Here is a 27,236-nt window from a genome sequence, read left to right as displayed (position 1 = left end):
ATCGCCCAAGCTTTATTTCACTAGATGTAAATATTAATTTATTTTTTTATAATTAATAATATAAATTTATAAATTTGTTCAATTTAATTTTTAATTTTTTATGATTCAATGATTAAAATGGATTGATTGGATCTTATAATTTTTATACATTGAAAAAGATAAGGCTGTTATTAAAATAAAAAATAATATATAATTAATAAGGACATAACGGACACTTTGTAAAAAGTTGTCGCTGTTAGTTATATTAAATGAAATGGAAGATTGAGTTATATTTTTAAAAAAATAGAGGAATTTTAACTTATTTTTAAACACAGAAGATTATAACTGAATTTTTAACTTTTTATGTTTTTCATGCAAACATCAATTTATAACGTTCATTATATTAAAATATTAAAGATTGTTAAATAGATTGATAAGTTTGAAAATACACAGAGAAATCTATAAATTATAAGGGAAAAATATGAACAATTTATGATATTGTAAATAAGCATATTAACTTTTATAAAAAAAAATTAACAATTTATCTTCTATGTGTTTTTTAATATATAGCAATAAATTGTTATGTTGTTTGTATAGGGTTTATTTGCAATATCAGAAAAGTAAATTATATTAAATTTTAAATTATAATTTAATTTTTTTCCCGTATTATCTTAAGAATATGATGTGAAATATTCGAATAAGATATAATAGCAGATAAACGCCTAAACAACAAGTTATTTGCTTTTCTGCCCCACTATTAAATTTGTTAAATTGCAGTCGCCCCAAATTAATATAGTCTCCAAGAAAGAAAAGGAATCCATTGTTGTGCAGTGAATCAGGGTATTAGAAATGGCGAGCTCTCTGCAACGGCTGGCAAGTAATTCCGGCAAGGCTTACCGATCGGCTTTGGCTCCACTTTCGAGAGCATTCTCCACGCAGGATTCATTAGTTGAAATAAAACCCGGAGAGATCGGTATGGTTTCCGGCATCCCACAAGAGCACCTCCGCCGAAGGGTATTATTGTTATCATTTCGTTTTCTAGTATTTTGTTGTCCCTTTTCTCTGAATTTTCTTTTTTTGCTGAATGTGGATTTTAGTACGGGTCAATTAGTTATTAGGAATTTAGGATATTTGTTTAGAAAAAAATGTGTCTTTTTTCTGCTCTTGCTATTTTCCTTTTCGTTTTTGTTGGTTGAATTAGCTAGCTGTGGTTGTAAGTTATTTGAAATAAAGGTGAAATATTCCTCTGATCGTATTTTGGTTTTGGGTTAGGTCCTGATTTTCTCACCTGCTCGAACTGCTACCCAACAAGGATCCGGGAAGGTCGGGAGATGGAAAATTAATTTCATGTCCACACAGAAGTAAGCCTTTCTTCGCTTGCTTGGTGCATTTCACTTTTACCTATCTACTCAGTTCAATTTCCCCTCTGTTCGATCTGTACTCTTATATTCCTCATTTTGGAGTAGGAGTGAGGGAGGATAGTTGCATTTCATTTTTCTGTTGGGATTAATTTATTGTATTCAACAATTGGAGGCCACAAGAATTATAAATATTGCTGAACTTCATTATATCAGCCTACAAATGCTACAGTTTGTTGATAAATTTTTGTGCATTAAAGTTGATTTCAGAACTGGGAAAGTCAGATTGCTTCTATTTGTAGCTTCTAAGACTTTTTCCAGCATTCACAAGGACACCTGTGTTCTGTGATTTTTAAAGTTAATGGGAAATATTGTAAAAGATTATTTTTCTAAGTTCTTGGGCAAATTCAAGGGTGGTCTTCCTGTACGTTCATCTCAAAGTATTTCTTTCTTATCAAGTAATAGATACTGCTTTTTCTAGGTCTGTTCCTCCATTCTGGTATTATTAATTTTGGCACTTTGTGAAATGAACAGGGACAGCATTGTGCTTATCAGTTCTATTGCATGATCAATTATTCACCATTTACTTCATCAATGATCATTTCATGAGCATATATTGATACTCATGCAGATGGGAAAATCCGCTAATGGGTTGGACATCCACTGGAGACCCATATGCAAATGTTGGTGATTCTGCATTAAGTTTTGACACTCAAGAAGCTGCAATAGCTTTTGCCGAGAGACATGGTTGGGAATATACGGTATGTGTTTTTCTGCTATTCCTGGTGAACAAAATTGCCTAAATTCTATACACACTGTTTAGACCTCTCATCTACTGTGAGAAATTAGGTTGTCAACATTTCGCTAATATCAAATTGCAGTCATCTGTTTGTCTGTTGACCGGAAAGGAATAGTAGGTGACCTGAAAACTTTATACCACTAAGTACTTTAGAGGCTCAGGAACTAGTTATATACATTTAAGTTATTGTCAGAAGACAATGAAGATGATAACTAGAGTTGTTCCCTTGGGTTTATTCTCCTGATTAATTTGATCCAACTTGGTACCTTACTACGTTGTTTTGTTCATTGTCGGTGCTCTTGGAATTTAGAAATAGACTATTCTGTTGCAATTACTGAAAATCACTAGAAGTGACCACTGGTGGATATACGCGTTATGTTCGTTTTGATGTTCTTTTCCCTTGAGATTATGCCACATTCATGAAATTTGGCAGTAATTCAATAGTACCTTATGTTGAATACTTCGGAATGAATAGGTCATATTTGAACAGTGTGATCATTCTAGATGATTTCATATCTTGGCTTTCCTTAGCATTTTCTCTTGCATCTTTAATGATGCGTTGCGAGTGCTAAATATATGTAGGGACTACTCGTTTTACTTTTATTCCGATTAAGAAATCAAGTTCTCTTATGTTTTTTCTTTGCAGGTGAAGAAGCACCAGACTCCATTATTGAAGGTTTGATATTCTTGTTTAACTTACACAATCTCCTTCGAGTTATTAGCATAAATCTGTCATAGTAGCTGCAGTTCGGTTTTCATGGTTTTTGTTGCTTTATTTCAATATTTAGATGTTTTAAGTTCATGCTGTATGATTGGCTATTTCATCTTTTTACTTTCACTGAGTGTAGTTGATCTCTGGTGAATACCATGTTTAGTTCAGTTCTGTACAGTGGATTGCGACTTGCTTGGTTCATCTACACTCTTAAGTTAGGTGCTCTGAAAGCCATCAACCGTTTCTTCACCAGTGTTAATGTGCTTCTTAAGCACACAACTTTTCTAGATTTTCCCGTCCAAACTGAAGAGGCAAATGAAAGGGCATTCCTACTGAAACACCAAAATTCATGTTCCAACTTATTATGGAGGACACTCTTCATTTTTATAGCTAAATTGGTAGAGTGGTTCTTTATGCTCTAGATGATAGACATGGTACCACCCTGTTTTACTGGATGTTGTACAAAGTCAAAATATATCATCTGGACTACTGCTGTACACATTTACTTAATTTTGAGATTTCAAAATAAGTTGCATTAAGAAAAGTGTTTTGACAAATGTGCTGTTTAAATTTGAAATGTTAAGAAGCAAGAATTCCTTGCAGTGGAAAGCATGATAAAGACATCATTTTCGTCATGATGTTTGTTTATCTAGAGTTCCATGAAGCATTTTAGTTGATTCTAGGCTTGCTCGTCGTGATCCTTATTCATCAGTCTTGTAAAAGATTTGCACTTCTTTACTTTCTCGACCTGTCTAACATTAATAAATATAACATGCACTAGCTACCATATGAAAGAAAATAATGAGACTTCTTGCTCTTCTCGGCTAATAGTTGAAACTAAAATGGAAAATTTGAGTTCTGTCATCTTACTCATACCTGCTTGGCTGGCAGGTGAAGTCGTATGCGGACAACTTCAAATGGAAGGGCCCTCCAAAGGCAGAGGCGAATTAATACTTATCCAATGTTTTTCATTTAGGGGCTTTTTAGCTCTGTGATGGACACCAGTTTCAGTTCTTCCTGTTGCATATTGGTTTCAACTATCATGTTGTTTCTTCTGTTGGGCATCATGTTTCCGACTGAGCTCCTTGAAGCAATAAGTCAGATAAAACCGGCCATACGTTCTTCTTTGTTTTATTCGTCTAGATATGGTTTAATCACCTCATTTTTCTTTCGTCATGTGTTTTTCTAGACAAGATGTTTGGGTTCTAGATTGTTTTCACGAGTAGAAAGAAATTTGAGTCTTTCGCTAGATAGGTGTGTTATCAGAGTGGTAGATGAATGGGACAGTTCTCTCCATTCTATTTGAGGCTGAAATTTTCACAAAACGAATTGGAAATGTTACTGGAATATGCATACCATCAAACAACTTTTTCCCTAACAAGATCTGTTCTGTTTTGAAACTATAATTTGAATATCATTAAAAGTAAATTAAAAAGTAGAAAAATATTATTCTAAAAGATTTTCTCTCGTCTTTTCTAAAACAAAGCCCCCGTTAAAAATACTTATTTCAGAGACTATAGTAGGTAGAAAATGATTATGTTCAGCGATCAACTGCATTAAAAATACTTTGGTGTGTTGCAGAAATGCGTTGTGAAAATCACTGAAGATTTCTTTTTTTTTTTTTATGGGTAAAATCACTACAGATTCCAGAGTACAGCATCTCACTGAATAATCTCACTCAAGCATAATTTCTGGTTTCAGTTCAGCGGATGCCGTTGCCCTCAGGAATTGGGAGGATAATGCATCAAGATGAGATCTGACAAACTATTTTGAGCTTTCCTTGCCGAAATACTCAATTGGACACTAAAGAATGTCGCAAAACATAATCTCCTTATGTTATGCAACGGCAGTATTTAGACGAATGCCACTCCTATCAGGTAAAAGTTTCTTCATGTAGTACTTGGATCGACGGGATATATTAATCTTTTTCCTCCTCTCCTCTGGTATGTTGTCAATAGAACATTCGGAGAAGCCTCGCCTTACAAACCTGTCAAATGCAACCAACCATTGTCACTAGAAGTGGCAACAAATCGTACGTGTTTAAACTTTAAATCAAAACTACTGTTCAGTATCTATATGATAGTCTGAAGCACCAGAGCTAGATATTTACCTTGTCTGATGCATAAGAGAAACCTAGTTTTAACCGATAGGGACTCCAATAATAATTTTTTACCCCAGATGCAATGGCCAAATAAGAATTTTTCCCCAAAATCAGATCCCTCATATGCTTTTTGGTTTCAGCCTGTGTAATTCTTTTAAGGTTGTTTCAGTGACTCACTTTGCTCTAATTTCTAGTGCAGAATGATTAAGGATTAAATCCTGAATATGTGTTTGAAGAAACGGAAATTAATCAAAAAAATTTAAGGAAGCTACTAGGTTTCCTGGCCACCTCTGGCACGAATGAGATTGTAATGCTAGGATCAGAACCGCGTACCAATCTGCTGTGCGTGTAGTCAGGACGAAAAGCGTTCGCAGCCCAAGGGAAGATGCCTTCTTCTCAATATAATCTGTCCATGTTCAACAGAGAAATCATCATCTACACATTTGAAAAGCATGGTAGAACTCTAAATAGGAGCAATGGCACATGGCTCTCTGAAATATTGTGCACCTTTCCATCATATGCAGATAAACAAGTGTGAAAAAGGAAATATGTTTGCTCCCTTTACCGTAAAAGTTTTGGTTGTGAGCATGAAGCTAAAAACTCGAGTCTTAACGAGGAGAGGGGAATCGAAATTCAGGTAGTTATGGATGTGTGTGAATAGGACAGAAATGGATGACAATATGGTAATAAAAGGAGCTGCAACAGATGTACAATTGCATCAAAAGGCATCAATGTTATATGATATAACCTCCTAATTGCATAACGTGACTATCTTGATAACTTTAGAATGATATAAGTTTTGAACCCAATTCATGGAACTTTTTGTCGCAGCAAAGTTATAAATCAGCGATAATCCCTTCAGACTGAAAGATGCCGACGGAACTTTTCAATGGGTTTATGCACTTACAGGTGCAACAATTACAAGGTTACTGAAAACAACACAAGAGATAGAGCAAGACTTTTGTCATACCAAGCAATTTGTCTCCCTGTCCTTGCCCACGACATTCAGGAGAAACGGCAATAGCAGCTACCTCTCCACACTTCTCTTCAAAGAAAGGGAAAAGAGCTGCACAAGCAATGACATGACCTTCTCTTTCAACAACTACGAAGGACTCCAATGCTCCAAGTACCTGCAGTGCAGAAAATAATGATCAACTTACAAAACATAATATGTGATACGTGTCACAATAACATGCTAGTTCACGTGTATAAACCTCTTCCTCAGTCCTCTTTATCAAAGTGCCAGATTCCTCTAAAGGTAGCAAAAGCTGTTTGATTCCGTTGACATCTGTGACCCTAGCCATCCGCATCCCTTCGTAAAGATCACTGAGGAAGCGGTAGAATATCATTAACAACAGACTGGAAGATAATCCAAGTTTTCATTTTTACTCATTTTCTGAGGAAGATAGAAAGGAAAATAAGGTTCTATAGCAACAGCTTAGCACCTCAATGCATTCTTCTCTCAATCAACAAACGATCTGTGTCCTAATACATTAGTGAAGTTATGATTTCAATTCAGCAGCCAAATTGTTAAGGTGATGTGAGTATCCAGTAAGTTGAGAACCACAAACATAAAGAGGGAAGTTTAAGATACCACAAAGCATAAACAGGAAGTGGAAACAAGGGAGAAAAACTTCCAGCGCAGAGAGAAGAAACAAGAAACTCCATGGTAAAAAAGCAGGCTCATCAGGGTTGAGACAGAAACACAACAAATTCATCAATAATAGGCGAATCTAAAAACAGATGAAGATTGAAAGAACTGACAGTTCAACCTCTAAGTTTCTTTTTCATATTTGAGCTGAATGAAAAGTTTCATGAGAAATACGCATCTGCAGCTAAGCTATGTCTTCAGTTGAGAAAAAACCAAGTATAGATTGAAAATTGTTTAAGATATTTTTAGAAGAAGTACAGACCTAGCCACCATTGTACCCACTCCATCTCTTTGAAACAACTCCTTCAGTAAAACACCAGCAATAGTGCCATCCAATAAATGAACTCTCTGAACACCACCCTGATAATATACAACATAACAGATACATAACAAAGCTTTGAAATTTTTCAGAGGGGACAAAATCATCAGCCTCAGAAGAATACAAACAACTATATCCAAATGAGAATTGATCTTGAAAACTCTAACAAGAGCAGTAATATTATTAAATAATGACTTGAATTATAACCAGATATAAACACAGTAGTCTCATGGAAACTCTGCTCTGACAGTGGGAAATTGAAAGTAGATCAAAACTGTAAACAAATATGGTCTCTGCATAATTCTTCTTCATTATTCCAAGTTTTCTTTGCACAAGGCATTGTAATATAAGTTACACAACTCGAAAATTGGTTAGCAATCACCAACATCTTCTGACAGTAATAAATAGGAAACAAAATAGCAACAATTCAATAGACAAGGACGTTAGCAGAATGCACAATTCACTAGGACATGATCAACGAACTCAGGCGACTTACTTTGCAAACAAAAGCTGCAGCTGCTAATTCGGAGAGGTAACCATTTAATCGACTCATACTTTCTTGACCTCCAATTGCGAAACCTTGTTCACTGGACCAAAATCCACTCCCACTGTCAAAGCCAACACCATTCTGAAACTTGGACGCCTGACTAAAAGCCTTTCCATTTAGAGAAGAAACTGCATGATTCGAATCATCATATGCTGCACAGAGATCTTCTTGAGCAACAGCTTTTACATAATTCGCAGCAGTCTCGCTTTGTTTAGCTCGTTTACGAATCAACATGTCTGCATCTTGAAGAGTCAAAAAATGAATAAGCCTTCCACATTCATCTAGGATTGGTCCGTCTATGATGCAAATAAGTTTCTCTGCCCCAAGAGCCATTGCACAAGCTGTAGCGACTTCATAAGAGCTGCAATGTAGAGCATAAAGAAATGGCTCTTAGGAATTGAATTGCATGACGGCCTCCAAAACCTTATAAAGCATAATTTTTGTGCTTTTATACTGAATTTAACTCATATATAAGTCAAAGCAGCATATATTTTTAAAAATTATCTCTATCAAAGTTCTACAATTAAGCACGTCCATAAAAATCATGCATTTTCTGCAAGACAATAAATGAACTTAACAACAAATGGAAGCATGATTCTCAAGCATGTTCATGAATAAGAGAAAAAAAACGTTTAATTGAACAACAAAATAGAAGAATAAATCTGTAAGAAAATAATCTCAGAAGCTAATCCAAAATAGAAACTCGATATGATCTCATTGTGTCTGGAGCTATCAATCAGAATCCATTGTACCTTTGAATTGACTTTCAATCATATCTTGCAAGTAGCAACAAAAATACCTATCAAAAGCCATATAGCATACTTGCAATTTAATACTTCTCCAGAACTTGAATAACCAAGATTGCTTAACAGCACTATGCAGTCTTGAGCAAGCCTCTCACGAATGCGAGAAACATCAATTTTTTTAACTTCTCCAGTTGATGCATAGTCAATTCCGTTGACCACTCCTCTTCTCTGCCAAAAAGAAGAAAATGCAATCTCATCGAATAATGAGAAATAAACAGAAATATTAAATGCAGACTAGGAAACTAAGTTACAGAATATGCAATACCACTACATATACAAGTTAGTGTGGCATTTCAGATGGGTGAATAAGTACTCTCACCTTAGCAGCCACAAAATTGCCACTGGCAACATTGACACCATCATACCGACGGCCATTGCCTCCATGGCGACGCATACCACTTAGGGAAGGCCCAGGGGATAGTTTCGCCTCAATCATGAAACCAATACTCCCAGATGCATCCATTGCAGCACTAAGAGAATCAGAATCTGTGATTCTGTGGCTACCAACATACTTGGGTTCAGACCCTGAGACAAAATATGTTTATTATAACACAGTAACAAAGTCATGAAAGTTCAAATATAAGCAACAACCAGCTCTAACATTCTAAAACAATGACCATCAACCAAAAGATCATGATGTATAAAGGTCAATCAAGCACCAAACAGCTCTCCTAACAGCTTAAAGAATACATGAAATCAAATCTGAATCCGAAAGGCTGGAGCAAAGTTTGCTTACCTCTTTCAGCCAGAAGCCTGTCAATTTGGATGTGGGTCCCGGGAACAAGAACAAATTTGACTCCCAGCCCATGGAGCAGAGAAATATCCTATACAAACGCTCCACCAATTAGATCACCCCTATCCCAATAACTAATCCTGTTAAATGGTAAAGCATGGATCAAGTCTCAGCTTAATGTCATACTCACAAAATGGCAAACCAAAAACCAAAAATCCAATCTCTAAATCTTGCAATCAAGAAACCGAACACAAGCAACGTACAAATAATTCAGCTGAACATGAAAAACAATGAAAGTAGAAACGTGCCATTAGAATAGGATCCAAATGAGGACTATCAAAAATCTCAGCAGATATTACGACAACGAAAGTGCTGCCTCTGTGAGCTAGAAAATAAGGCCATCCCTCCCGAAAGAACCGCACGAACAGCTCGTCTTTCAGAGCACTACTGACTTCAATCGCAAGACTCCCTGTTTCCCCAAACACATTGATTTTCTTCCCATAGACATTCTTAACCTCAAAAGACGGCATTTTTACCAAATGCATTCGTCCAAAACCAATTCTCCGCCTCACAACTGAGCTTGATGATAAAATTGATTCACGAAGACGATCGTAGTTTTGAACTGGAATGCAAGGTCTTGGGGATGCAATAGCCATCGGATTAAGAGCCCCAGGAATGCAATTAATCAATAGAATCACGATTGACGTCCGTGAGAGTGGGGGCAGTGTTGGATCGAGGGGATAGTTGAGCGGTTTCTGTTAACGAACACTCTCCATAATGGGTGCAGATTTGAGTTAGTTCAAATTATAGGTTTGAGATTGAACGAGAATATCTGGGGAGGGAAGCAAAAGGAGTGAGAGTTAGACCCGGGACTCAGATGGTTGTCCGGAACAATGTCATTTCGTTTGTCCCCAACGCCAATCCAACCATCACCGCTTTCATCACATTCATGCGTCCTCAGATATATTATGCCCACGTCAGCTTTTAGAATATATTTTACTTTAATTTCAACTTCTCAAAACATAAATATAATTTTTATTTTGCATACCCTCCTCCTATCAGGTTTGGTTAAAAAGTTCCGTAGCACGAATTATTGTATTTAATAATTTTGATTTTTTTGCATTCAACAAATAAATTGTTTGCTAATCAAAATTTATTTAATCCGTTGATATCAGTAAAAAAAAAATTAAATAAAAATTTATATTTATTTTTTATTTTTTATTACTGATTTATTACGAATTAAATCATTCTTTTATATTTTTTTACGTTAATACATATGAGAAGGTATATTTTCATTCTTATAAGAGTAGTTTTGCATAAAACATTCGATGGACCTGCAACAAGTTTTTGAAATTCGATAAATTTTGACCAACGAAAAGATTTATTTGTTGGATAGAAGCAAATGTTATAACTATAACATATAATTTTTCAAACTACATGAATTTTATATATAACTACACTAAATTTTAAAAAAATATGGTAACATAGCATATTGCCAACGCCATATACCTCATCGCATGCCAATTTAAAAAATTCTAATTAATCAATTATATTATATTATATATATCATATAATTGATGAATAACAAACATATACCAATGGAAATAAATTCAACCGGATCAAACCTCATCTAAATGGAAAAAAATTTAATTCACTAAATCTAAGGGTCAGATTCCTTTTCGTGGTGTGGGGCCAGCGGCGGAATAGTAAAGGGCAAAGTAGCCTTTAGAACCACCCAAGCACCAATCATTTTATACCAATATTTTTAATACACAATTTGGCCGCAAAAAGAGTTTGAAAGATTCTGCAGTACAAATTTTAAATTATATATCAAATGACACTTTTCCTTGATTAAGATCGGAAAACGTGCTTATTTTTTACTCGAGCAAAATTTTCTCCTTCATAAGTCGTTTTTCTGGATTTTAAATGACTCTCATGCAGAAGCGATGAAGAGACGTAGGGTAGCATACCTCAAGAATAGAGGGCAAGTGGGGGCCATTGATGATTTCACTGGACAACACCACCACCAATGTACTACCCCTATGCGCCATGATGTACGGCCGCGCCTCCCTCATGGCCTCCACCAAGGTACCACCACCCAATGCACATGAACCGCGGGCTCTTTTGTCGACGTCGTTAAATGCAAAGCAACACCTGATGATCACTGGGGAAATTGGTTTTGTTCTTCCCATGAAATTATGATGAGACCATCTGATTTTAGTGTGGTGTGTAAGTGGCCGAGTTCGTCGGTGGACCGGCGGCTGAGAAATCATAGTTCTTGACTTTGTTGCGATGCCAAACAGGGAAGAAAAAGAGGTTAAGTAGAGAAAAGGGTGCATGTGTGTGTGAAGGGAGGATGGGAGTGGATGTAAACTGTTTTCCGGGAAGGTTGAGATAGGATGTGTAATAAGGTTTTTGTTTGGGGAAGTTGAGGATGAAGAGTGACAAGACCACACTAACAGTAAGATCAAACTTTGCATCCTTTGACAAACGACAGTATACACATATACATATACATGCATGGTGGATGGGATTAATTTTTATCTTATCTTTGTTTTTATTTGGGGGGTGCATGGGGGCTAGGATGTTTAAGCAAAATTGTTATAAATAGATCCTAGGTGATTATGATTCAAAGAAGAAAAGACTTGTGTGATGTACTAGTTTCTCTTTCTTTTCTTTTTTTCTTTTTTTTTTTTTTTTTTTTGTGGGGGTGGGGGTGGGGGAAGGGAATTTATAAAATATCTTAATAAGGAATCAACCAAATGGGTTAATTTTGTACTATTTTTCAATAGTAAAATTGCAGCTCTCTCTTATCTTGGTAAGGAAATCAAATTGTGTAAGAAAAAATAGAAGATGGAAAGTGAGTTTGAGGTGTAATGGTGGTATATAAAGTGTAGCACAAGTTGTTTACTATAAAGTTTAGAAAGAAAGGCTGATTAATTTATGGTGCAAGTAGTGTGGATTTGGTAATACAAACCGAAGTGATCACTCATTATGGTTAGTTTCTTGTTGGAAGCATAATTATAATTATGGGGCAGTAGTGCCTGGTACGTATCATAATCCAAGGACGCATTGTCTTGTCAATGCCACGTCCAAAGTGGCCCTAAGTCTGATCAGATCATATATACTACAAATATGCTTCAATTGGAGCAGAAGATTCTGGGGACAAACTAGATGCCATTGTTATCTGTCGTTAAACCATATAGCTACTAAAGATAAAGATGCCATGATTTGAAATCGCATGCTTACTTAATTAAATTAAATTTGTCCTAGAAAAAATTAATGTCGAATCAGACAACAACACACCACACTATAACCCGTATCATCCATTAGATAGGATTCAGCAGGATAAGTCCCACTCCACTTTTGTGTGGTGGAGATTTTTCCTAAGACTGGGACCTACCAAGTGCTGTGCGACCCTCCAATCCCAAGCATGTAGATATCTCGTATCCGCTGCTTAGCAATCAGGCCAGCTGATCACTTAACAATAAATCACCAAACATATTCAGATGTACATTAATCACAGTGAATGTCCTAGTAAATGTTCTTGCTGCTTGTAACAAGTCAATGAGGTTAATTGATTAGCCAGGCCTAGTTTTCATTAGAATACAAGAGAGGTTGACATAAAAATCATGGGTTTCCAGGGTAGCCCTAAACTAAAGGCACTAATCATACAAAAATCTAGTTGTTGTACAGAGTAGATCGTGTGTCAAGTTAGGATGGATCTTTATAACCAATGGAACCATCTCCTCTGTTTATCTGCTGTTTCTTTGTTTGGAGCTAAGGTTAACCTGTCTGCATGGGTGACGGCCCATTTGCTAAAATCTGGTGTAGAAACCAGGCCTTCTAGCTCTTTGCGTGTCGACTCCCTAGTGAACGACTCCCATTCGTCCTTTGTAAATTTCTTTCGATCAGGAATGTCGTGGAAAGTAGAGAAGAAAGCCCCTGAATCTGGCAACCGTGTAGGTGACTTATTGGTTGAACCTGAAAGGATGGTGGATTATGTGAAGAAGCGACTGTAGTCATTGCAATTCAAGACATGTTTAACTTCGAAGAGAAGAGTCACCTTGTAGGGGAGTATATGGAGCTCTGGTGAAAGGTCTGGAAATGGACGAGTTGGTGACTGGCGATGCATAGGGATTAAGAGGTTCTCTGTCCAGTCTACACAACTTTCTGCAAGATTATTCATAATTTTTCATGGTGAAAATAAAATAAAGGAAAGATCAAAAACAAATGATGGAAAGACATGAAAGCATCAGAAAAAGGCACCAGGAGTCATGCCAAAAAGAATTGTTCGTGCCTCATGCAAGCAAATTTTATGCACTAATATACAGGGACACTTTTGTTTAAGATACATATCAATATCATAGACTCACTTGTAGACACGACGAACAACCTTTGGTTTGACAAACTTCCTCAACACTGAAGAAACAATGATTGCGCCCACCAATGCCTCTGCTGCCAATAACGGATCTACAGAACTCTGAAGCACATATTTCTAGAATTTTATTACTTACCACCAAAGAGAAAACTATGATGAGACTCAATTAAGGCATCTTTTTTTATTTTTAATAAAGTGAATGAAAACCTGAAGTATCATCACAGAGGCAACGATCCGAATTGACCAGGTGATAAAATGAGATACACCAATATCAATAGTGCCATCGTCTGTTAGTACAAGTTTGCGCACAACCCAAAAACCCAGCCAAGCTCCAGCAATTACGAGGAAAACCAATAGAAATACAGCTAGCTGTTTCACATAAGATCAGAATGTACAACATCATGCCCACAAGTCAATGACTTATTGAAATCCAAATCAGATGACAGCAAGAAAGCTACTATTAATTCGTGTGTGGGATAGACAAGGAACTGCCTTATGAAATCACCATATCTCTTTCCGATCAAAATTTCTTACACGGGATCCACTCGATTTATTTTGATAGGGAAGGATAAGTTTCACATTCCATGTTATTGATAATATAAGAAAGCATAATCCACCGTATGATGTCATAAGTTTCATGATTTACAAAGAAAAGTAGTGTTTATGTTCTAACACAAAAACATGAATATCTAAGATTTATACATAGCATATTATGTTAAGAAGTAGAGCACAGACTGTGACATGGAGGGAAGTGAAATAAAAGAGTTGAGATTTTGAAAGAGAGGAAAGTTGCTGCCATATTGGTCTTATCTAACATAGATTTAGTTTTGTCAACTTTCCACGGAAAAAACATAGATGACAGTTGCAATCAGGTCTTTCATTCCGTAATAGCGTACATTAACTCTTGACCTAGGACTTTAAGTGAGACATCAAGCAGCCACCTCATTCAAGCGTGGACAATATTTTCTCAGAAACTTTAATTGGTCGAGCGTAGAGGAAAAAAAAGAATTACAAGTGATGCATACCGCGTGGAATTTAACCCGCTCCTTCGTAGAGAAGTTTCTTAAATTGTTTTGATAGAATACGAAAACAGATCCTCACTATATACATAAAGATTGAATATGCAATGATGTTTATTAGTAACTTTCGTCCTATATACATGGAAAGTATCGTCTTAGAGGCAAATATAGAAGAAAGGAAACTTGCAGATTTACGACCATTACGAGAATCTCATAACTGGTGGAAGACTGAGAGACTACGAGAATTAGCTATGAGAAACTTACATACAGGATTGTACATATCTTCTGAAAGCCCAATCTCGAGAAGTAGTGATCGCAACAATCTAGGCACATAGCGGAGTAAAAAAGATCCCAAGCCAACCTGAACACAAGAGGATCAATTACACACCATCACGGCAACGACCAATATACGAATAAAAGAACGGGATGTGCTGATATATGAATATACATACAGAGAACGAGTATAAAAATATTGCTAATGAACTTTTCCGACCAGTTGGAAGAAGCTTCATCCCCTGTCAGTGAACTTAAAAAGAAAATTAGTGACCATAACGTTGACAAGTAAAGATATTTGAAATGCTAAAATATGAAGTTGCAGCTCGGGATATTGCTCAGTTGTGATCAAACGTAATACTAGATGCTAAAATTTGAATTTCTGAAGCTCATAATACTGCTCAGTTGTTATCATATGTCTATGTACAGAATCCTTGAACTTTTGGCATATGCAAGTCATTAATGAATCAGTACCCAACATATCTCTGAGCAAATGTTCAATTAATCTTTCAAAATCATGTGCCATAGGCATTTGCTATATTTGTAATAAAGATGTATGACAGCATTAATCATATATATATTTAGAAAAAGAAAAAAAACATTCGGAAAGTTAAATTTCATGTACATACCTGGAAAAGGATCATTAATATTACAAGAAAAACCCCTATTGCCATAGCACCACTGTAGTAAAAAACTATAGACTGGCTCAGCCAGGAGGCCAGACTCATCAATACTATTCCCAAAACCAGGAACAATATCCTATACGAAAAAAATTCTGCAAAAAGACATCAAATATAAGGCAACAGTAACGCAAAGGAAAATTATATTTGAAATATTAAACATAAACATTCTAAGATAGATAACCAAATGACCATGATGGTGGGTCAAAAATGAAAAAGAAGAGGCAATCAACAAGAACACACCTTCATCAAGAGACACATGAAGACTTTCTGAATAAGATGCCGCCATTCTTATGTCTAATATTTTGTGATCAAAAGGAGACATTGATTTAACCCATAAACCTTCAGTGAGCCTTTCCCACTGGTCCTTAGGGCACATCCCTATCATAAGAGATGCATTCCTGCACATTACACTGCAGCTTTCAATATGTACTAGTATACATGAATGTGTCGGACATATACAGACCAGCATATACTAAAAGACTGTAAAACAAAAGTTAACATAATCAGAGGATTATTTCTGTATTTAATTTTAAAAGATGTACAACATACAAACTTCCAGATGTTAGCAGTAACTGGCAAATCATCTGTAGAATGGGAATATATTCTTGGTTCATCACATAGCTTCTAAATGAGAAGAAAATAAGCTATGAATAGATACCATTTAGTCAAATCGAAGAATTCAAATGTATGCATTCTCCACTAATGGCAAGATTTGATGCCCTTACATAGAGTATCATGTTTTAGAATTTGATCAAGAGTGACATTCGAGCAAACTGAGCAAATTTCAGCGACCTATAAATTTCAAGATATAAGCAATTAGGCTTACTATAAGCCATGTAATTTAGTCTCATTATGTCAACCCACCTGTGGAAACAGATCCCAATATTTGGCGGACAACCACTTGGGTTTACGCATGAAACTTTTACTTTCAAAGAATTGGCAAACTTGTTCAAATGTTCAATCCTTGGTGAACCATGAATCTGAAGTCTCTCACATTTTACTTTACTTCCAGGCTTGGAACCTGGAGAATTTTCAACTATCAAACTTGGAGATAGCTCCAACTCCGTAGGCCCAGAAACAACTGCAAAACCAAAGTACATAACTTGGTGAATGGTTATCAACAACAGCAATTGCAAAAATAATCGACAGAAAGATATATTCTTTCTGCATATCTGAATTCACATAGGCATATTACACCTTTCCATTTATTGTAGCTATTTAATGTTCCATTTATTTGCCAAGAATTGAGGTAAGTATTCACGGTGGACTCCTAGGAAATGTAACATATAGGTCTTTAGGTGAATTTTATTGGACTAGGTTTTTTTACTTTTTTGATAAATGGACTAGTTAATACTAGCATATTTGAGAGTTTGGCTGTAGTTTTAACGAGAATGATATCGAACTTTCCAACGGTCAATAACCACTAGAATCTGGTTTTGAATTCTGAAACAAAAGATCAAATGCCTGTGCAGAAATTACTTACCAATTTGCTGTCAAATCCCTAAAAATATCCGAACACACCCAACAAACAGACTATTTAAATCTCACCACGCAAACTAGCGCCATTCCATCTTGTCCCAAATGGAATGCATAAATATGTTCTCCATTTTCATCCTAAAACACCTCAAATTAACTAAAAGTTAAGAGCTTTACTTTTTTTTCAGCAGAAAACAAGAAAAAAAAGTAATCTTGAAAAAGGAAATCAACAGAACCCGGATAATCAAGAAAGCTTTACCTAACGAGAATTCAGAAGCCGAGCAAATAGAGAGAAACATGGGAGATAATACGAGAATAATCCATAGAATGAGAGCTGGTGGAGCTACAGTAGCAGCCATTGCCGTCGCCATTGCTTCTGGGATTAAGGCCGGAACCAACGGAGGACCAATTTGAAAATTCAGAAACTTTTTGGGTGCGTAACTATGTTCTTTACAAAATCAAATTTGTTCAGGCCTGTTGAGCAGCAAAAAGCCGAATATACCCCTCTCATCCCTTCCATTGTCCTTGATTCTCATTTTATTTCAAATTACTTCCTCAACTATTAAAAATTGTAAATTGACCACCCTTCCTTCAAATATGGAAACATTTGCTCAAAACCCCCTCATCTTTGTGATATTCATGAAAATTGCCATGTACCTCACCTTTGTCTTCATTGTAAAAGCCACATGTCTGTATGCAAAAAATTGCATGAGATATGCAGTGACTTAAGTTAACAAGCATACAAATAACTTATTCTTTTCCTCAGTCAGGCCTTCATTGAGGTCATACATTTGAACCAACCAAAATCTCATCAATTTCAACCATATTTTGAGATTATAATTGATTTGTAATCAAATCTTTTATTTCAATGTTCCAAACTCATTAAACTTTGACCATATTATTTAGGGACAATTGCACCACGCTCCCATAGAATTTGGTATAATTATATATAAATTTTTTATAATTTAAAAAATTACATCGAATACCCCTGACGTCTGCCTCTATTAAATAAATAAATTTATTCGTTAGTCAAAATTCATCAAATATTTTTATATTAGCAAAAAAAATTGAATAAAAATCCATTACCGACTTCCCGTATCTTAAATATATCAAGTTATTTTTTATAAAATTGATAATATACCTTTTCATATATATATAGATATGAAGAGAGATATATAAGAGTAGCACAAAGAAATTATCCTAGATAAAAAAACAAAGTACCACGATAGAAATGAGATTTCGAGTTGATTACAAGTTTCGAAAAAGGTAATTACACCTCTGGTCAGGTCATCTGGCATTTTAGCTCAAACGTTCTGGGTCCCAATTCCCAAACCCAATATCAAGAAAAAACGTAGATACTTTCTTTATACATGTATTCTCTGAAAAAGTGTGGCGTGATCATCTTGTCGGAAAACGGACAGAAAAAGTAGAGCTGGTTTTATTTATGAATCAAAGTGGAGGAATTGGAAAGCGACATCAATATGCATTATGTTATGCTGATTCTTGATGTTCAAGTTCCAAGCTCTGCAATAGTATGCAAAGCTGGTCTCCACTGTCCTCCACCACCCGCATGCCTCCCGCCGCCTCTGCTGCTACCCCCACCGCCGCTTCCGACACGGTTCCCCTTCTGCAGCTCCGCCTGATAAAGGATTACATTTATCAATCAACATTTTTAATCAATCTGAATTAGTACAGCCCACAAAATTATTTGATGAAGGAAGAGGTAGGAGGATCCCAGAAATGGATGTCTTAAGGTGCTCGCAACCCTCCACTTTACAGTACGACAAAACAAACGCTGATTATTGTTACAGTATCAAACTATTAAAGTTGGTTGTTTGGTTGGTGGAAAACATTTGTGGGATACTTTTGTCTGTTGTTGTCAGTTGCCACCAACTTTTAATTTCTCGTATTGTAAGGGACCATCAATGAGCCCCAAGTTAAAAGTAAGATTATTTCAAGAATGAAATAACAAATAATAAATACATTAATGTAACTGAAAAAAAGAGAACAGATTAATACTTTATGGAAGGTTGAAGATTCTTCGTATAATTGGGTGACATAAAATCATGAAAAACTAATTATCCACTAGCTTGTCTATGTTAACCACCAACACGTATAATATTCTGGTATAAACTTGTGTCCTAATTAAAGCATGCTTCATGTTAGAATGTGGGCACTGAAGTCCATGTGACTCCTATTATCATTGCAACATGTTTTAATTAGTTAGTGGGCTTACATCTAATTGAAGTATGTAATTGAATTACAAGATTCCACCGCATTTCACATGAAAGTTAAGTCAAATGATATTAATATATATGTCTTATTTCTTGTTTCTACCTTAGATCTGTTGATTTAAGTTAAAAACAAGCTCATAGTTTGCGGAATAATTCTTCAACTTATATGCATTTTTTTTTGTTTTAAGTATAAAGATCATTTTATTTCTCCGAGGCACATGTAATAATATTACATGCTTTACAAATCTTTGTGAATCCAAAAAGATGCTTTTATGGCTGGACATGACAAGGAAAAGAAGATGCTCTAAATCCCACTTAAATGCACTTAATTATTACTGCTAAACCATATTAATTAGAAAAATAACTTCAAAGTCCCTGAAAAATGATGAATAACCTTAAGAAAAGTTAAATCTTTTTTCTTACCGTAGTAGAAGCGGCGGTTGATGGGTTTGAACTGGGGTTTGTGTCCTGATTTTTCTTTGTATCAATGTTGAATGCTCCTCTCTCCTTCAGCAACTTGCCTAGCTTCACGCATTTCTTGGCAGCAAACTCTTTCAAAACATCTGTACACACAAGAAATTTAACGATGAGACTCCAAATTAATCAAATCTCGACAACATTAATTATTATTGTAATAATATATTACAAGTCTAACCTTCAAAGCTGATAAGCCGGTACACCTGTCCGAGAAGCAAAGTATCATCCGGCCGGAGGAGCTTGAGCTGCTTAACCGGCGTGCCATTCTCCGTCCTGGCCGCCGGCGAAGCAATCACCATTGCGACGTAGTGGCCGGGGTTGGATCTCATAACCTCGTTCGCACTCACCGACCAGTAAATCCTCTCCACCCTGTTCCCGCCGGGGTGGTGAATCACCACCGTCGCCGCCTCCGCAGCCTGGCAATTCCCCATCACCCGCCGCTACCTCGCTAACAACAACACCACAACTCACGAATACAAGCAGTAGAAATGGGTAATGGGAAATAAAGGCAGCGGTTGAGCGGTAATTTTCGGGGCTATAAAAGCGCAATAATGAAGGTGACGCACTGTTCACGTTTTCTCGACGCTGCGCTGCAGGCGAGAAAGCAGAGATGATGAGTGGTCGTCCGCCGATTGCCGAGAAACCCTGCAGCGCTGTAATCACCTTTACTTGCGTACAGAATAAATTACCAGTTGGAGAAAACAAAGGGGAAAGGCAGAAAACAAATGCTCTGAATGTGTTTGTCAGAATGCGTTTGTGGGGGTGAGATGGGCGAGCGTGTGAAGAAAGGTGCATACATATATAGCATAGTAGGTTGTAGGTACGATGCTTATGGGGATATGACCATAGAAGAGGAGACGTGGAGTGTTAGATCTGCCAAACCACCTGAAAATGGCAGCTTCTTGTTTATGACTTTGCCACCGATAATATTTTTCATACCATTCAGAGTAGGGTTTTTTTTTCTAAAAAAAAAAAAAAAAGTTTGTTTGTCTGTTAATTACATAATAAATGTATTGATTAAAGTATAGTTATTATGTAATTAATTCAAATCGATGGGATTTAATTTGAAGTAGATTTCTCATTTGCAGCTTGGGATTTGGGATGAAATCATACAAGTTCAATAATTATCCCCATCGAGTTTGCTGCATTCCATGTTGATTTTATTTGTTTGTCGTAATGGAATAATATTTGATAGTTGTCCAAAATAGAATTGGGATTCGTGTAGTTTATTTTTTTTTTCTCTTTTTTAATTAAATTAAATTATATTTAATTCGATTTAAAATTACAATCGATCACTCAATGTTTAAAAGACTAAGACAAAGATACATCAATCTGCATAAGTAAAAATATTTGGCCATGTAAATGTTCCGAAACTATTTGAGCTAGAATACATTATTTATTGAGAGAATATTTTTAATATTTTTCTTTCGATCTTGTACTCAATTGTTTGAGGACCTCCCAACATTTATTTAAAATTGAATTGAACTGCATTTTAGATCCAACTCGAATCAATATATATTGCTGGTTAGGAGGCTTTTTTTATTTGAAATAGTGTGCAATAATTGTTCATAAGTAATAAAGCAAATTTTAAAAATCAAAGTTGATGATGTAATAATATTATCATTGTGAGTGGAGAACGTGCATTAAGCATTTACGGAGTGTTTGTAAAAATTTCTACTTTTAAAAAAATCATTTTTGTAGAGAAAGTTGGAAGTTGTAGTAGAATCAAAAGTGGTTAGTGTTTGTAAAAAAGTAGAAAGTAAATAAAAGCTAAATTGGATAGTGTTTGGAGAAAAATTAATTTCAAAATAAACTTAATTGATAAAAGACTATTTTTTCCTTATATGTTAAAAGGATACTATATTTTTACTTATTATTTCACTTGTTGTTCGTCATTAATATTATTTTTCCACAAAAAATCATAAATTTTATTTCGATTATTATTTTATATTTATATTTTTAAAAACATATTTAGTTTAATAATTATCCAACTAAGTAATATAATTATTAATTCATACATTATAATTAAACTTTTATTATTTATTAATTAATCAAATAATAATATGTGGATGAAAAAATACAATTAGATGATATAGCACAAAAGATAAAAAAATATTTAAATATGTGAAAGTGTAAATTTAATTATTATTAAAATTTAAATTATTTAAAAACTTTGATATCAACTTTAAATATACAATTTTAAAAATAAATTAAAGAGGTAAAGTTGAATTAAGGTTATTATAATAAGGATAGAGTAATAAAAAATAAAATTGGATTTATTTACAAAAAAACCAAAACAGCTTTCAGAAACATAAATCGATATTCCAAACACTTTAAAAATATTTTTAGCGCTTTTCAAAATACTCACAAACACCCTTTAATCTTGTTAAAGAACTTACCAATGAAATAGTGTAACGATTAACTTGTTGAAGAGTGCACTTTTTGCCCGGGTAGATTGGTAGTGCAATCCATCATTGCAATCTGTAATCCACTTTCTGCCAAAAGTTTGGGAATCAAGTGCTAATCTAGCTAATTATAATATCCAATTGTATTCTTTTTTTTTAAAAAAAAAACATAATTGTATTAATATATTAATTAATAATTAATTTGATAAATTCGTCAATGATTAATAGGTATCTATCTACGAACAATGACATAATAAATTAAGGATGAATTTTATATTTTTTGAAAAAAAAAAATTAGGTTAAAATTTGATGGGGTATTACCCCTATTTAGTAAAAAGATAAAAGAGCCCCTGGTGTAAGGGCAAAATGGCCCAAAATGTGGTAGGATCCACGCACTTATGCGCGGGTCAGATTCTTGAAGTTTCGATCGACACTAGAACCCTGCAGAACCACCCAGTTAAAAGGATAGATGCTCAATCGTACTAAGATTAATGGGGACATGTGGCCCGGTCCATATATTATTTTTGGGCTCTATGAATACTTTAAATATGGATCATTCTGAGGTAACTTGCATTTATTATTTGCGACTGTACACTTTTAGATCGCACATTTTTATTTTGACCCCAACTAACTTGAGCGTATGAGGATTTTAGTTGGGGACGAACCCGACGAGCCTAATGTACATATTTCAATCCTCAAGACTCATTAACGATTTGGGGAGGATACATGGCTGATTTGAATTATATCAAAGAGATCGTATATTTCGGATAGGATCAAAATTATAAAAATAATAACAAAAATATATTTTGAGTGAATTGAATTACTGAGAATAGGAGGGACAAGTTTTGTAAAGAATGAATGTGAGTGTCCTTGGTGCTGTCAATCAGCGCTCCCTAGTCCCTAGCAAAGTGGTGGCTGACTCGAAAACCATTACATGGGTGATGAGATTGATGCGGCCTTCAATCTAATGCTGCGTCCTAACCCAAGCTATTATAAAGAAACACATGTTAAGAACAAGAGATTTTTGCACACCAGTATTTGTTTTGATCGGTAAAGTTGAAATTTTATAAATTATGATTAAAATGTTATCAACTTGAATTTTATGGTTGTCGGTGCATGTTTATTTTTATGATAATTTTTTTTTGTCTTGTTTAAATTTATTTATTAATTTAAATTATCAATGTATTGAATTAAGTTTTGAATTTGAATGTTGATGCAGGTAGCAAGATAGAGGTGGGGCAGTTGAACCCTATTCGAGCTTCCTACTAGTGGATCTTGAGAGCAGAAAACGTTACGCTTGCTGGGTAGCCCCTAATTAAGGCCCTTTGATGCTTAAGTTATAAAAAGTGGGATCAAATTCGAGCTTGGAGAACAAATGAGATTGAAATGGCATTAAATGCACTTGCCATAAATGTTCATATTTGACAGTATTTATAATATGGCATATCGTATAAGGTAGCTCCACGTGGTGGCATCTGGGGGCCTTATGTCAGATAATCCAACAGTCAGCCAAGCGTGTCCCCTTTTATGGACCGGGTTAGGCAGGTCGGGTCAGGCGACCCCACCCGCAGGTTTTTGCGCGGATCTTGCCCTTTTAAGCAAATTTTATAAGAATTGGAGGGCATTTTCATCCTTTTGTATGTGAGGAGGCTATTACCCCCATTAAATGTATTAAATAATATAATAAATCGCATATTATAAAAGAATTTTTGAATTTATGAAATATGGGAGTTTCTTAACTTTTATCTATGGTTATATAGAATACATGTCAATGTCACAGATAATATGTGATTTAAAAGGTACTTATAAGTTATGAAAGTTCCTTGAGTCCCGACTATCGAACTATTAAACATGTTAGACTTTATTTATTAATTTATGAGTGTAAGTATTTCGATGAACAACAATATGTTTTAAACTATAAATATGAAAAAGAAAATAATTTTATGAATTAAAAAGTAATTATTTAAAATTTATATGTGCATGCTTTAATATTGACAAATATAATTTCAAAAATAATTTTTTATGATAAAAAGAGGTAATACGAGGAGGAATGAAGACACAAGTTGCAATCTAAGAGAGAAATGAATACCTTTTTTATGTGTCCAATTTTTAAATGGGTTACCTCCTATAAGAAATACTACAAAGCAACAAGTCTCGTATAATAACAGAAACTTAAGAGGTATAGAATCACAAAAAGGAGTCTATCATAATATGATCCCAAATATTCTTGAGGTGCAGAAGGTGTACGAACTACCCTCTAAGTATAAAGATATACGAGGCCCTCTCATCAAAGTTAGAAGAAAGCCTATAAGCCAGCCTATTTAAGATCCGAAAATATCTAATAAATCTCATATGTCAATATCCAGACTGGTGTTCTAAGAGAGTACGAGGTTTGAACAAAACTTAAGAACCAATCTAATTAAGATTTGAAAAGTATCTAATAAAATTTCAGACGTCAATATCTATACTGGTGCCTTAAAGGAGTACGAGGTCCCCCACCAACATTAAAAAAAAGCTTATGAACCAATCTACCAAAGATTCGAAAAGATCCAATGAAGTTTCAGACATAAAAACCAAAAAGAAAGGAGATACTCTATGATTTTGTACAAAAAGCTTTGAGAATAATCCCAAAATATACTCGTTGGAACTCATAAATGAAGGCACGACACAAAAAATGGAGGCCGAAAAAAAAAAAAAAACAACATTCAAGTTTGAGTTACTCAATTTCCACCGCATCAATTAAAAATATACACTAGTTATTAACTTTGTACTTTGCTTGTTGTCCTCTTTATTTAATGGGAAAAGACTCTTACACCCCTACCTACGTTACACACAAATCTACTGTTTTGACCAAAAATTAAGACAAGGTGGTTCAAAGGTAATTTAACCACCTTGTCCCAAATGGGCTGCTAGCCCAAATAACCTAAGGTGGGTTTAGCAATAATCTTATTCACCTTTATAGGCGATGTAAGCGAGCCGTTGGAGTTGCATGTCCATTTTCTTTTTAGTGGCATTATACACATATCAGTATTTTTACGGGGATAAAATGCAATTAATCGTTAATTATAATGGTCAGATTCATATTTATCAAAGTGGCTGATCGCATGGCTTGGGCCTGATGCGTTTCAATTTCAACTCCTTACCAAGCCTTGTCCATTTTCCTGTGCCCTTATGTATTCCGCTCCCTAATATATTATATTATTAAATATTTTTTCCATTAATAATTTAAATTTTTAAATGATGTGGTCATTTAATATGATATCTGAATCGAATTACATAAAAAAAAATTCTAAATTTAAACTTTATTGTGACCCAATTATTAAAAAAAACAAAGTTTTACATACAAAATTTGCACGTGAGGGGGCGTGTATGAAAATATTGATACTGAATGATGATTCCTCTCTTTAATAATTTAAAGTTTTAGATGAAAGTATCATTTAACATAATTTTGGTGGAATTCATTATAATTTTGTGTTTTGTCCATCACTATATAGATGAATGCTACATATATATTTTAAATATGGGATAATGATACTCTTTTCTCTCTGAGATTTAATGTAATTATACGTAAGTTTTTTATAATTTAGAAAATTACATCTAGCACTCATGAGATTTGCTTTCATCTAATAAATAAGTCTATTCATTAGTTAAAATTTATTGAATCTGCTGATACTAGCAAAAAAATTAGATAAAGATCTATATTTACACACGATTGACTTATTACTAATTTATTGCAAGTCAAATAAATCTTTTTATAACAAAATTACCCTCATACGTCTTCACGTATTAATGCATGTAATGGCATATTTTCACTTTTATAAGAGTAGTTTAGTCGAAACATATTTGTTTGACCTGCAATAAGTTAGTAATAAGTTGATCGAGGGTAAATAGTAATTTTTATTCTTTTTTTTTTGTTAATATCAATAAATATAGTGAATTTTGATTAACGAAATGGACCTATTTATTAGACGAGAACAAATTTCAGGGATATCAAATCTAAAATTTTAAATTATAACAAATATATGTATAATTACATCCAACTTTAAAAGATGAGAGCGTAATTATTCCAAACAATGGATTATATATAATCAATTTTCACATGTGCACTGTGAAATTATCAAAAAAAAAAAAAAAGTTCAAGAAAAGAAAAGATTTTAACCTATTTTGAAATTGAATGCTGAGGCGTAGGCAGTGGATGGGGCTTTCGGTGAGTATTTATAAGATAGTTATTAGGCTATGGCTATTAGTGCTGCAGAGTATGGACCGCATAAGCATTAGGTACACCATCCCTTCCACCCAAACCACCCCACATTTATTATTATTATTTTGGGTAAATATTATATTTGATTTTTTAAATTTTTGTTTAAAATTATCTTGATTCCTTAAGGTTATTTATTGATTTTAGTATTCCTAAATTTTAATTTTTGTCTCAATTTGGTCTATATGACCATTTTTCGGCGAAATTATCGTAGGAGTTTGACTTTTTGGAAGGTAAAATGATCAATTTAAGTTTGATTTTATCACTTTAGTCCCTTTAATTTGTAAAATTATTAAATTAGTCCTTTTTTTAAGAAAGAAAACAATTTTTTTTTATATTTTTATATTGTATGAAAAATAAAATTTTTAAACTCTTGTGAACATCATATTAACGTATTGTTTAACTTAAAATAAAATAGTCTCTTTAATCCTAACTCCCGCCTAAAATTAAATTTTAACAATGTTATTAAATATTAATAGTTACAATTTTGAAAAAAAAGTTGGTGCAATGTACTTTAAATTAGATTATTTGGTGAATTTCAAATATATATAAAATTTATTTTTAAGAGGTTTTCTAATATATAGTCTCATTTTATAGAAAATCTTTTAAAATGAATTTTATATATATATATAGAAAATCGACCAAAGAATCTAGTTAAAAATTATAATCTACCACTTTTTTTGACATTTAATACATATTTTTAGGTTTAACTTTTTTAGACTTATCTTGAATCATTGACATAAAAAATTACTGGCTTAAGTTATTTTTTTTATTACATTTTCATATTAGATAAAATTTATAAAATTGATTCATAGTTTTGGTTTTGTTTAACTACTAAAAAAAAAACAAGTCATTTTAAGTTAAACAATATATTATTATTATATTCACAAGAGTTCAAAATTTCATTATTCACATAAGATAATTACACCATATCAGCATAAAAATATAAAAAAGTTATTTTTTCGTGTAAAAAAGAATTAATTTGATAATTTTATAAATTTAAGGGACTAAAGTGATAAAATTAA

At 34.1% G+C, this 27,236-nt stretch overlaps 4 protein-coding genes across 4 annotated transcripts; 1 reads left to right on the top strand and 3 right to left on the bottom strand.

Annotated features, from left to right (window-relative positions):
- Positions 1–764: 764 nt before the first annotated feature.
- On the top strand, positions 765–4,019 carry LOC105177831 (NADH dehydrogenase [ubiquinone] iron-sulfur protein 4, mitochondrial-like). The gene is made up of 5 exons (XM_011101090.3): positions 765–993; positions 1,252–1,340; positions 1,969–2,098; positions 2,783–2,812; positions 3,740–4,019. The coding sequence occupies exons 1-5, from the start codon at positions 829–831 to the stop codon at positions 3,797–3,799; spliced, it is 474 nt and encodes a 157-aa protein (XP_011099392.1). The 5' UTR covers positions 765–828; the 3' UTR covers positions 3,800–4,019.
- Positions 4,020–4,436: 417 nt separating this feature from the next.
- On the bottom strand, positions 4,437–9,958 carry LOC105177832 (putative amino-acid acetyltransferase NAGS2, chloroplastic). The gene is made up of 10 exons (XM_011101092.3): positions 9,314–9,958; positions 9,009–9,096; positions 8,592–8,797; positions 8,289–8,440; positions 7,416–7,827; positions 6,863–6,960; positions 6,164–6,275; positions 5,920–6,079; positions 5,283–5,355; positions 4,437–4,835 (listed from the first exon to the last, which is right to left on the bottom strand). The coding sequence occupies exons 1-10, from the start codon at positions 9,659–9,661 to the stop codon at positions 4,685–4,687; spliced, it is 1,800 nt and encodes a 599-aa protein (XP_011099394.1). The 5' UTR covers positions 9,662–9,958; the 3' UTR covers positions 4,437–4,684.
- Positions 9,959–12,493: 2,535 nt separating this feature from the next.
- Positions 12,494–17,500, bottom strand: LOC105177833 (transmembrane protein (DUF2215)). Its single transcript, XM_088885238.1, has 10 exons — positions 17,097–17,500; positions 16,226–16,442; positions 15,602–15,759; positions 15,308–15,453; positions 14,858–14,920; positions 14,674–14,766; positions 13,594–13,755; positions 13,382–13,488; positions 13,072–13,178; positions 12,494–12,989 (listed from the first exon to the last, which is right to left on the bottom strand). The coding sequence occupies exons 1-10, from the start codon at positions 17,206–17,208 to the stop codon at positions 12,733–12,735; spliced, it is 1,422 nt and encodes a 473-aa protein (XP_088741364.1). The 5' UTR covers positions 17,209–17,500; the 3' UTR covers positions 12,494–12,732.
- Positions 17,501–18,013: 513 nt separating this feature from the next.
- LOC105177834 (DUF4228 domain protein) lies at positions 18,014–20,442 on the bottom strand. The gene is made up of 3 exons (XM_011101094.3): positions 19,727–20,442; positions 19,495–19,634; positions 18,014–18,476 (listed from the first exon to the last, which is right to left on the bottom strand). The coding sequence occupies exons 1-3, from the start codon at positions 19,977–19,979 to the stop codon at positions 18,348–18,350; spliced, it is 522 nt and encodes a 173-aa protein (XP_011099396.3). The 5' UTR covers positions 19,980–20,442; the 3' UTR covers positions 18,014–18,347.
- Positions 20,443–27,236: the final 6,794 nt, after the last annotated feature.

Source organism: Sesamum indicum, linkage group LG9, assembly GCF_026168435.1.
Source record: "Sesamum indicum cultivar Baizhima isolate 11 linkage group LG9, ASM2616843v1, whole genome shotgun sequence".
NCBI lineage: Eukaryota > Viridiplantae > Streptophyta > Magnoliopsida > Lamiales > Pedaliaceae > Sesamum > Sesamum indicum.
The sequence above is the reverse complement of the archived record's forward strand: the minus strand, read 5'-3'. Positions and strand labels throughout refer to the sequence as shown.

What these genes read in the sequence shown, in the direction of transcription:
- LOC105177831 (XM_011101090.3), top strand. Translation starts at nt 829, where the DNA reads ATGGCGAGCTCTCTGCAACGGCTGGCAAGTAATTCCGGCAAGGCTTAC. An exon ending in AAGAGCACCTCCGCCGAAGG is followed by an intron (nt 994 to 1,251) that starts GTATTATTGTTA and finishes GTTTTGGGTTAG; the next exon opens with GTCCTGATTTTCTCACCTGC. An exon ending in GACATGGTTGGGAATATACG is followed by an intron (nt 2,099 to 2,782) that starts GTATGTGTTTTT and finishes TTTTCTTTGCAG; the next exon opens with GTGAAGAAGCACCAGACTCC.
- LOC105177832 (XM_011101092.3), bottom strand. Translation starts at nt 9,661, where the DNA reads ATGGCTATTGCATCCCCAAGACCTTGCATTCCAGTTCAAAACTACGAT. An exon ending in GCAATTTTGTGGCTGCTAAG is followed by an intron (nt 8,441 to 8,591) that starts GTGAGAGTACTT and finishes TCTTTTTGGCAG; the next exon opens with AGAAGAGGAGTGGTCAACGG. An exon ending in ACTACACGCACAGCAGATTG is followed by an intron (nt 4,836 to 5,282) that starts GTACGCGGTTCT and finishes TGCATTTGACAG; the next exon opens with GTTTGTAAGGCGAGGCTTCT.
- LOC105177833 (XM_088885238.1), bottom strand. Translation starts at nt 17,208, where the DNA reads ATGGCGACGGCAATGGCTGCTACTGTAGCTCCACCAGCTCTCATTCTA. An exon ending in TATTTTTATACTCGTTCTCT is followed by an intron (nt 14,767 to 14,857) that starts GTATGTATATTC and finishes TCTTGTGTTCAG; the next exon opens with GTTGGCTTGGGATCTTTTTT. An exon ending in CCTCTGTGATGATACTTCAG is followed by an intron (nt 13,489 to 13,593) that starts GTTTTCATTCAC and finishes TATGTGCTTCAG; the next exon opens with AGTTCTGTAGATCCGTTATT.
- LOC105177834 (XM_011101094.3), bottom strand. Translation starts at nt 19,979, where the DNA reads ATGGGGAATTGCCAGGCTGCGGAGGCGGCGACGGTGGTGATTCACCAC. An exon ending in CCGGCTTATCAGCTTTGAAG is followed by an intron (nt 19,635 to 19,726) that starts GTTAGACTTGTA and finishes TTGTGTGTACAG; the next exon opens with ATGTTTTGAAAGAGTTTGCT. An exon ending in CAACCGCCGCTTCTACTACG is followed by an intron (nt 18,477 to 19,494) that starts GTAAGAAAAAAG and finishes ATCCTTTATCAG; the next exon opens with GCGGAGCTGCAGAAGGGGAA.